Source organism: Coregonus lavaretus (genome assembly GCF_964263955.1).
Source record: "Coregonus lavaretus genome assembly, chromosome: 30".
NCBI classification, from domain to species: domain Eukaryota; kingdom Metazoa; phylum Chordata; class Actinopteri; order Salmoniformes; family Salmonidae; genus Coregonus; species Coregonus lavaretus.
In genome coordinates, this window is record NC_140017.1 from 3,070,420 (window position 1) to 3,081,840 (window position 11,421).

The 11,421-nt window shown below is 44.3% G+C and overlaps 1 protein-coding gene across 1 annotated transcript in view; it reads left to right on the forward strand.

Annotated features, from left to right (window-relative positions):
- Nucleotides 1-10,973, forward strand: part of LOC311106278 (segment polarity protein dishevelled homolog DVL-3-like) — a 70,622-nt gene extending 59,649 nt beyond the window's left edge. The window contains exons 5-15 of the mRNA XM_084148564.1: nt 2,124-2,268; nt 3,713-3,803; nt 3,922-3,991; nt 4,601-4,740; nt 5,398-5,474; nt 5,612-5,679; nt 5,881-6,030; nt 6,621-6,752; nt 6,842-7,009; nt 7,161-7,361; nt 9,012-10,973. Coding sequence (XP_084004690.1) covers nt 2,124-2,268; nt 3,713-3,803; nt 3,922-3,991; nt 4,601-4,740; nt 5,398-5,474; nt 5,612-5,679; nt 5,881-6,030; nt 6,621-6,752; nt 6,842-7,009; nt 7,161-7,361; nt 9,012-9,415 — 1,646 coding nt within the window. The 3' untranslated portion in view covers nt 9,416-10,973. The remainder of the gene's footprint in view (nt 1-2,123; nt 2,269-3,712; nt 3,804-3,921; nt 3,992-4,600; nt 4,741-5,397; nt 5,475-5,611; nt 5,680-5,880; nt 6,031-6,620; nt 6,753-6,841; nt 7,010-7,160; nt 7,362-9,011) is intronic.
- The last annotated feature ends 448 nt before the right edge of the window (nt 10,974-11,421 follow it).

Below are 11,421 nucleotides of genomic sequence, written 5' to 3' on the forward strand. Positions count from 1 at the left end.
TACAGTAGATTGCAACTCAACCCCCTTTGGCAGTTCTATCTAGACGGAAAATGTTATAGTTGGGGATGGAAATTTCAGAATTTTTGGTGGCCTTCCTGAGCCAGGATTCAGACACTGCTAGAACATCAGGGTTGGCAGAGTGTGCTAACGCAGTGAATAACTCAAACTTAGGAAGTAGACTTCTGATATTTATGTGCAAGAAACCAAGACTTTTGCGATTACAGAAGTCATCAAATTTACATTTTACATTTTAGTCATTTAGCAGACGCTCTTATCCAGAGCGACTTACATCAAATGATAGCGCCTGGGGAGTAGGAGTGATACTGAGGGCTGCAGGGCCTGGGTTAGCCTCTACATCACCAGAGGAACAGAGGAGGACTAGAATAAGGATACGGCTAAAGGCTTTAAGAACTGGTCTTCTAGTGCGTTGGGTACATAGAATAAAGGGGGCAGATTTCCGGGTGTTATAGAAAAGATTCAGGGCATTATGTACAGACAAGGATATGGAAGGATATGAGTAAAGTGGAGGTAAACCTGAGCGTTGGGTAACAATGAAAGAGATAGTATCTCTAGAGGCATAAATTGAGTCGGTCTCTGAGTGTATGGGGGGAGGGACAAAATAGCTATCTAAGGCAGGTTTAGCTAGGCTGGGGGGTCTACAGTGATATAGTACAATTAGAAATAACCGAAACAACAATAAACTAACCATGTTTGGGCTGAGGCTAAACATAAACAGGATGTAGTACCGTAAAAAGGAACAGTCCAGCAGATATCAGCTGTATAGCTGAGTTATCATAAGGTCCGGTGGTGAAGCACTAGTGAGTAAGAGGGTTAGCAGGGGCTAGTAAGGGCTAGCAGATGGATGGAATCTTCGTGGTTAACGTCGTAACCACATCAGACGATTTCGTCGGCAGACCAGTCGTGTAGGATCGGCGGGGCTTCGTGTCAACACTAGGTGGTCCCGTCCGGTTGACAGAGAGGTAGATAGCCGGGAGATGGGCCTAGCTCAGGATGCTTAGCCAGACCACAGCGTCCGTTTTGTTGTAGCCAGCTGGTAGCGATGAATCTGGAGTTAAAGGTCCAGTGATTCAGTGATTCCGGCGGAAAAACTGATATGTTCTGGGTCGATAACGCGCTGTGCAGACTGGCCGAATATCCGGTGATCAATGTCCAGTGATTAAAATTAATCCCGCGGAAAAAATCCAATGTTCTGAGTGAAACACCGCTAGCTGTGGCTAATAGCAAGTAGCTAGTTAGCTGAAACTGGCTAGCTAGTTTCAACTGGAGATTCTAGATTCTAGACAAAGGTAAGTCAACAATAGAATCCGTTCCACATTGAGTGAGGCGGGTTGCAGGAAAGTATATTTTCTAGAAGGATGAAAAGTCTGATAGGGAAACATGTACGAAAAATACAAAAAAACAGGGTATTTACAGGCTATTTACAGACACACGAAAGAAACAGGACTGCACTACTTCGCCATCTTGGATTCAAGTTGTTGAAACATCTCAAGGATGATCAATGGAAACAGGATGTACCTGAGCTCAACTTCGAGTCTCAGAGCAAAGCGTCTGAATAATTATGTAAATAAAGAATTTCTGTTTTAATTTTTAATACATTTGAAAAAAAACTGTTTTTGCTTTGTCATTATGGGATATTGTGTGTAGATTGATGAGGAATTGTATTTATTGAATCCATTTTAGAATAAGGCTGTGACGTAACAAAATGTGGAAAAAGTCAATAGGTCTGAATACTTTCCGAATGCACTGTATATTCTGAACCTAGTTGGGCCAAGCCAAGCTATACTGAGGTGCCTGGTTATGCAACCACCATAGTTGAACCATGCTGAAAAGCACAGTGTGAAAATAAAATATCGGAACCAGCACAGTTTGGTTGGGTTGGCACATAGTGTGAAAAGGTAATTATGTACTGTATGACATCATTGATTACAGTATATTCATTGATTAGTATTCATACTCTTATTAGGGCATATCATAGCAAAACATTTTGAAAATGAAAATATGCGTTCAGGGACTCCCTTCCTATTAGTCTCTTTTCTTCCAATTGGTTCCTACTGAACCCGGTTGACCTCTCCTCTCTTCTGCTTGCCTGGCGCCCTTCTCAGGTGGCAGGTTGAATGGTCACACGCTTCCAGAGCGGGAGCCGCAGAAACCCGAGATGGCGGGGTACGAGAGCTCGTCCACGCTGATGAGTTCTGAGCTGGAGACGACAAGCTTCTTCGACTCTGAAGACGACGACGCTACTAGTCGGTGAGCACCACACACACACACACACACACACACACACACACACACACACACACACACACACACACTGAGGAATCAACAAAATATGGCTTTAAATTATCTCAGTAAGGGGACTAAATATCCCAAAACATGGGAAATCAACTACAGCCACGATAAATGGAAAATCATGTTAGGTTGTATTTTGATTGGAACATCCCTTAAACATGAAGAGATCACCTCAAGGTTGTTCATTGCTGCCAATGTTGGTTGCAATAGGCCCTGACGGGTTAGGGCCAAGGGGAAGAGGTAGGGACTGAATTGACTACTCATTAATTTACACTCACACTAACCACTCACATACACTATATATACAAAAGTATGTGGAAACCCCTTCAAATTAGTGGATTCGGCTATTTCAGCCACACCCGTTGCTGACAGGTGTATAAAATCGAGCACACAGCCATGCAATCTCCATAGACAAATATTGGCAGTAGAATGGCCTTACTGAAGAGCTCAGTGACTTTCAACGTGGCACCGTCATAGTGATGAATCATGCTTCACCATCTGGCAGTCCGACGGACGAATCTGGGTTTGACGGATACCAGGAGAACACTACCTGCCCGAAAGTAAAGTTTGGTGGAGGAGGAATAATGTTCTGGGGCTGTTTTTCATGGTTCGGGCTAAGCCCCTTAGTTCCAGTGAAGGGAAATCTAAATGCTACAGCATACAATGACATTCTAGACGATTCTGTGCTTCCAACTTTGTGGCAACAGTTTGGGGAAGGCCCTTTCCTGTTTCAGCATGACAATGCCCCCGTGCACAAAGCGAGGTCCATACATAAATGGTTTGTCGAGATCGGTGTGGAAGAACTTGACTGGCCTGCACAGAGCCCTGACCTCAACCCCATCGAACACCTTTGGGATGAATTGGAACGCCGACTGCGAGCTAGGCCTAATCGCCCAACATTAGTGCCCGACCTCACTAATGCTCTTGTGGCTGAATGGAAGCAAGTCCCCGCAGCAATGTTCCAACATCTAGTGGAAAGCCTTCCCAGAAGAATGGAGGCTGTTATAGCAGCAAAGGGGGGACCAACTCCATATTAATGCCCATGATTTTGGAATGAGATGTTCGACAAGCAGGTGTCCACATACTTTTGGTCATGTAGTGTACATTTACCCAAGACACTAAAAACGTGTCCTCTCACATGAAAACATTACATAAAGGACTTGACCACCTTGCACATCCACTTGATGTATACACTACTCTTAATAAAGCTCCCACAAATCATATGCTCTAGAAACCCCCCACAAAAGACTGTTGCTTTTTCTCTTTGAGCTCAATGGCCATGTCTGAGATTGGCTCAAATGGATGGAGTCACATGTGGCCAATTAACCACTGGCAGATGAGTGTGCATTGTGTGTCATGACACCGGAGTGAGTTGTCACTGCTGTGATGTCACCACCTGCAGATTCAGTGGCTCCACGCAGCAGAGCACTTCATCGAGGCTCGTTAGACGACATCGGCGGCGGCGGAAACCCAAAGCACCACAGATGGAGAGGGTAAGACGCACACAACACAAACAGAAAGAAACACTCACACACAGACCACACAGACGCCAGTTTTAGTGTTCAGTGGTCCTTGTGCCGGTCTTTAACTCCTCCCTCTCTTTCTGTCCAGTCGTCCTCTTTCAGTAGCGTCACAGATTCCACCATGTCACTGAACATCATCACTGTCACTTTAAATATGGGTGAGTAGCACAGTTCATCTATATCTGTGTAATGTATATACGTTTACGTCTATATGATATTTTATATATCATTGGTGGCTTATGGATTGACTTAAAGATTCAGAGACTACCCACTGGGCACAGACGTCAGTTCAATGTCTAATTCTGATTGACATTTGGTTGAGTTGTCAACTAACGTGAATTCAACCTGAAATCAACAAAACATTTCACCATGTCATTGGATTTAGGTTAAACGTTTGGTGAAAAAAAATATGAAATGCCCTTACGATGATGACTTTTTGCAAATCCAATTAGTTTTCCATGTTGATTCAACGTCATCGCATAGTTTTTGGGGGTTGAAATGACGTGGAAACAACGTTGATTCAACCAGTAGATCAGAACTCCTTCTCCGAGACGCTTTGTGAATACGAGCCCCGAGGCCAAAGACTCCCTTTTCAAAGAGGGATTCACATTTATCCTTCACTCTGGCTATTGGTTTACATTTGTAGGGAAGGAGTTCTGATCTACTGGTTGAATCAACGTTGTTTCCACGTCATTTCAACCCCCAAAAACGATTTTTTTTTGTTCAACACTCTCCCTCCTCTCCTCCTCCTCCCTCCCTCCATCCAGAGAAGTATAACTTCCTGGGCATCAGTATTGTGGGTCAGAGTAATGAGAAAGGAGATGGAGGAATCTACATCGGCTCTATTATGAAGGGAGGGGCGGTGGCCGCCGACGGACGCATCGAGCCTGGAGACATGCTGCTGCAGGTGTGTGTTAAGAGTGTTCGTGTTTAACAGTGTAAAAGTAAAGATACCTTAATAGAAAATGACTTAAGTAAAATTGAAATTCACCCAGTAAAATACTACTTGTGTAAAAGTCTAGAAGTATTTGGCTTTAAATATACTTAAGTATCAAAAGTAAATGTAATTACTAAAATTATAGTTAAGTATCAAAAGTAAAGTATAAATCATTTCAAATTCCTTTCTTATTTTTTAAATGATGGATAGCCTTGGGCACACTCCAGCACTCAGACATAATTTACAAATGAAGTGAGTCCGCCAGATAAGAGGCAGTAGGGATGACGAGGGATGTTCTCTTGATAAGTATGTGAATTGGACCATTTTCCTGTCCTGCTAAGCATTCAAAATCTAACGAGTACTTTTGGGTGTCAGGGAAAATGTATGGAGTAAAAGGTACATTCTTTTCTTTAGGAATGTAGTGAAGTAAAAGTTTTCAAAAATATAAATAGTAAAGTACAGATACACCCAAAAATGACTTAAGTATTTTTAAGTACTTTACACCACTGGTGTTTAAGTGAGAATAGAAGGGATGGTTTTGGAGTCTTTAATTGGTTGGGAGGATTTCCTGCTTTCTTTCTCTCCCTTTTCTACATCCCCCCGTCTCTCATTCCCTCTCTTCTCCAGGTGAACGACATCAACTTTGAAAACATGAGCAATGATGATGCAGTAAGAATACTGAGGGAGATTGTGCATAAGCCAGGGTAAATAGCAGTCTCTCTCACACACACACACACTGAAACCTACACGCTGATATGTGCTGAGGATCACACATTGCTGCTGGTGTGTGTGTTATAAACAGTGTGTAAACTGAGTGTCTGCTATGTGTAATTGTTGACAGCACTATTACTCTGACTGTGGCTAAGTGCTGGGATCCTAACCCTCGAGGATGCTTCACACTGCCGAGAAGTGAGTACTCACACACAGCATCATGTAATTAGACTTAATGACTTGGTAAACACTTACTCAGATGGATATATTGTCCTCTTGGGAGGATCAAATGTCACCTCTAAGATTTGACATTCTTTAATTTGCTTTCATGGGGGAGAAATCGATGTAAATGTGTTTTACCATGTTCCACAGAGACAAAACAACCCTTTCTCTGTGTAGGTGAGCCGATCCGTCCCATAGACCCTGCTGCCTGGGTGTCCCACACTGCAGCAATGACGGGGGCGTACCCAGTGTACGGTATGAGCCCTTCTATGAGCACCATCACCTCCACCAGCTCCTCCATCACAAGCTCCATCCCTGAGACTGAGCGTAAGTCACCCCTCCCTTTCCCTCTCCACCCTCCCCAGCGGGCAAAAGTTGGCATGGGACAACCTAATGACAAAAGTTTGTGGTCGAAATCTGGTTGTGATGTCAGATAACCAGATTACCACCAGGTAATGAAGTCATTTTCACAACGACATCAAGACAACCGGTGGAAAAAAATATCATTTTGGTTGTTTTCTGGTCAAAGCAACATCAAGATTACAACCAGGCAAAGATGTATTTTTCTGGTCTCTAAAAATATGTGTAGAAAAACGTGTCCTATTTTAGTCAGTATAACCTGACCATGATGACACAGAAAAGCCTGACATCTTTTCAATACATTTTGCCTACTGGGTTGCTGCACGACTGCCACTTCTGCTTACCTCATTTCCCGCTTGCTGCTGATGAATGAATGAAAGGCTCCCTTGGTGTTTCCCAGTGGTCAAAACTGGTTGAAATTATTATTACAACCAGAAACTGGTTCAAATAATGTTGTTATGATGCCATTTCAACCAGTTTTCCCCAGTTCTGCCTGCAGGGTTGCTTCCCTACTGCAGCTATCTGACTGTAGCTCTCTTTCCTTCTTTCTTTCCCAGGGTTCGATGACTTTCATTTATCCATTCACAGCGAAATGGCAACAATCGCCAAAGCGATGGCCAATCCAGAGTCTGGCCTGGAGGTGCGAGACAGGATGTGGCTCAAGATCACAATCCCCTCCGCCTTCATAGGTATTCTTTCTCTCTTTACTCTCTTCTGTCTCGCTTTCTATTGTTACGGTCTCTCTCTCACCCTCTCTGTCTGTCTGTCTCCGTCCCAGGCTCGGACGTGGTGGACTGGCTCTATCATTACGTGGAGGGCTTCACTGACCGCCGTGAGGCCAGGAAGTACGCCAGCAACCTGCTGAAGGCCGGCTATATCCGGCACACCGTCAACAAGATCACCTTCTCCGAGCAGTGCTACTATATCTTCGGAGACCTCTGTGGCAGTGAGTGCAAGATAGGTATCTTTCTGTGCCTGACTTTTCACCTCTCCTTTACTATTTCTTCGGAAACAACATTTCTTTATGTAAGTTAAGAGTAACTCCTTCCCCCTCTCCTTCTCTCCCATTTTCTCTCCTCTCCTCCACTCTCTCACAGATATGGCTAACCTCTCCCTGGGAGACCACGATGGGTCGAGTGGGGCGTCCGACCAGGACACTCTTGCTCCCCTGCCCCACCCTGGGGCTGCCCCCTGGCCCCTGGCCTTCCCTTACCAGTACCCCATCCCACACCCTCTGCATGAGCCCCCCCAAAGCCAACCTGGAAGGGGGGGGGGTGCAGGCAGCCAGCACAGCGAAGGTGAGATGCTCCGGTACACAAACATGCAAACTGACAGAGAGACACACACAGAACTGAAAGGCAAACCGAATGACTGGACTGAGGTACAGTGTAGTCGGAAGTATTCAGACCCCTTGACTTTTTCCACATTTTGTTACCTTACAGCCTTATTCTAAAATTGATCAAAGTATTGTTTTTCCTCATCAATCTACACACAATACCCCATAATGCCAAAGCAAAAACAGGTTTTTGGAAATGTTTGCAAATGTATTAAAAAACAAAAACTGAAATATCACATTTACATAAGTATTCAGACCCTTTACTCAGTACTTTGTTGAAGCACCTATGGCAGCGATTACAGCCTCCAGTCTTCTTGGGTATGATGCTACAAGCCTGGCACACCTGTATTTGGGGAGTTTCTCCCATTCTTCTCTGCAGATCCTCTCAAGCTCTGTCAGGTTGGATGGGGAGCGTCGCTGCACAGCTATTTTCAGGTCTCTCCAGAGATGTTCGATCAGGTTCAAGTCTGGGCTCTGGCTGGGCCACTCAAGGACATTCAGAGACTTGTCCCGAAGCCACTGCTGCGTTGTCTTGGCTGTGTGCTTAGGGTCGTTGTCCTGTTGGAAGGTGAACCTTCGCTCCAGTCTAAGGTCCTGCGCGCTTTGGAGCAGCTTTTCATCAAGGATCTCTATGTACTTTGCTCCGTTCATATTTCCCTCGATCCTGAGTAGTCTCCCAGTCCCTGCTGCTGAAAAACATCCCCACAGCATGATGCTGCCACCACCATGCTTCACCGTAGGGATGGTGCCAGGTTTCCTGCCTTTTGGCAAACTCCAAGCGGACTGTCATGTGCCTTTTACTGAGGAGTGGCTTCCGTCTGGCCACTCTACCATAAAGGCCTGATTGGTGGAGTGCTGCAGAGATGGTTGTCCTTCTGGAAGGTTCTCCCATCTCCACAGAGGAACTCTGGAGTTCTGTCAGAGTGACCATCAGGTTCTTGGTCACCTCCCTGACCAAGGCCGTTCTCCCCTGATTGCTCAGTTTGGCCGGGCGGCCAGCTGTAGGAAGAGTCTTGGTGGTTCCAAACTTCTTCCATTTAAGAATGATGGAGGCCACTGTTTTCTTGGGGACCTTCAATGCTGCAGACATTTTTTGGTACCCTTCCCCAGATCTGTGCCTCGACACAATCCTGTCTCGGAGCTCTCAGGTGTGTGCCTTTCCAAATCATGTCCAATCAATTGAATTTACCACAGGTGGACTCCAATCAAGTTGTAGAAACATCTCAAGGATGATCAATGGAAACAGGATGTACCTGATCTCAATTTCGAGTCTCATAGCAAAGGGTCTGAATACTTATGTAAATAAGGTATTTCTGTTTTTTATTTGTAATAAATTTGATAACATTTCTAAAAACCGGTTTTCGCTTTGTCATTATGGGGTACATTGATTAAAAAAAAATATATATATATATATATATTTTAGAATAAGGCTGTAACGTAACAAAATGTGGAAAAAGTCAAGGGGTCTGAATACTTTCCGAATGCACTGTACATTAAATACACCTGTACACATACTGTATACATACTGAACACACCTTAATACCCTGTGTAGACTATAAACCTGTAACTCTCAATCTCGCTCCCTTTCTCTCGTTCTCTCTCTCCTTTGCAGAGAGTCGTAGCAGCGGCGGTAAGAAGGAAGAGGCTGCTGGGGGGGCAGGCGGTGGCGCTGGTGGTGGCGAGTCCAAGTCGACAGGGAGCGGCAGCGAATCAGAACTGAGGAGGGAGAATGCCCCCAGTGAGCGCTCAGTGGTGGTGCCCCCTAGCGAGCACAGCATGCACAGCCTGATCAGCTTGGCCCACAGTGTCCACAGCACCCATTCCCACAGCGGTAGCCTGGTCTACGGACCCCCCGGCCTGCCGGCCCAGCCCCCGCCTTCCCTCCCCACCACGGCCCCCCCTGGGTCGCCCCCGGGCCGAGACCTAGCCTCCGTGCCCCCCGAACTTACCGCCTCGCGGCAATCCTTCCGCATGGCCATGGGCAACCCCAGCGAGTTCTTTGTCGATGTCATGTGATGTGTGCGTTAGGTGATCCAGAGGGCGGATCCTCGCTGCAGGTGTTCAGGACGTCCTGGTACGGAGAGGAAGGAGGTAGAGGCTAAGAGAAAGACAGGTGGTGCTGAGAGGAACGTGGTTGTAACTGCTCTCCTTCTGTCTGTCTGTCCCCAGTCCTGTGGCGCCTGTACTTTCTTCAGTGAAGAAAATCAGAGTGGATGCAGCTCTCTCTCCTTGATCCCCATTAGACAATTTTGTTCATATGTTCTTTTCGACATCAGTTTGAGTGTGTGTGTATATGAGTGAGTGAATATGTTGTTGGAATTGAATGTTTTGTTTTTGTCATTTTCTCCCTTTTCCTCTACATGGCCTGTCCCATTCAACTGTGATCGAATCTCTGTGGACCCTCCATTGCAACCCCTCTTTAAAAATCAAATCAACACTGTCCATTAGAGAGAGAGAGAGAGAGAGAGAGAGAGAGAGAGAGAGAGACTATTAAATTACTATTATAATTCCTTATTCTATACTGTGGACAGGGTCGTGTTCATTAGGGCATGCAACGGTTTTAAAATGTTTAGCAACAGGAAACGAAAATGAGCCTTTCTTATTGGAGAAATAGGTTCAGGTAGTCCCCCCCTGTTTGTCTATTTCTTCTGTTTGGTGCGTAATGAACATGGCCCAGGTCCCATGAATGTGTTAAGGATGTTGGTTTTACTCTTTGTGAGTGTTCTCTGCACTCACTCAAATTAACGTCCGAAAGAAAACATAGAAAATAAAACTCTCAGTCCTTAATGTATCTTTCCATATTGAGTTTCTCCTCAAAAGCTATATGTAGACATGGAGAAAGGTAGAGAGCATAGATGAAAAGGAATTAAAGAGAGATAGACATATTTCAACATTAATTTGAGAACTGATCACGTTTCTGTCCAAATTCCAATCAAAGCGAATATGTACTGTAGGTTGCGAACTAGTCGGCTACAAGCCCATGCATATAGATATACATTTGTTAGGTCTATCATATCTGACAGATGTAATGGTGGTATTGGTACTTCTTATTGCTGTACACTCAGTAGCAGTCATGTTAATTGTGATCATAATCTCAGATAACGCTCTAACCAATCAGTGTAATTAATACTGGAAGATGAAGAGTATACGAGCTGAACCTTGCACCAATATATTATACGACATCAGGGTTGGAGTCAATTCCATTTCAATTCAGAAAGTAAACTGAAATCAAAGCTCCTCTGAGGAATAAATGGGAATGGGAATTTCAATTTACTTCCTGAATTGACCCCATCACCCCAACCCTGCATGACACAGGGACATTTTGTGACATCCAGCGTTTTAGTAAAGGAAAGTTGAGAAGCCTTATGTTGCCCCTATCTCTTTCCATCTCTTTCTCCATGTCTTTCTCGGTACATTGCAATATGTTATCGTCTTTTTCATCATTAACATCAACATTCTATATAATTTACTGTCTTAACGTCTCCTACCTTGTAAACCTTTAATTTCTTATGCGAAAAACAAACAAACAAACGTTTTTTTATTTATAAACATAGTTTTATTGCCTAAACATGAACTTGTTGTGTGGTTTGTCATTTCTTTATGTAATGTTACTACACTGCTGGTGTTTTCAATGTTTTGTGGTTAACATTCAGGTTGTGTCCCAAATGGCTCCCTATATAGTGCACTACTTTGACCTGAGCCATATGGGCCCTGGTCAAAAGTAGTGCACTATATACAGTGAGGGAAAAAAGTATTTGATCCCCTGCTGATTTTGTACGTTTTGTACAACAAAATCCAGAAAAACAAATGTCAAAAATGTTATAAATTGATTTGCATTTTAATGAGGGAAATAAGTATTTGACCCCCTCTCAATCAGAAAGATTTCTGGCTCCCAGGTGTCTTTTATACAGGTAACAAGCTGAGATTAGGAACACACTCTTAAAGGGAGTGCTCCTAATCTCAGTTTGTTACCTGTATAAAAGACACCTGTCCACAGAAGCAATCAATCAATCAGATTCCAA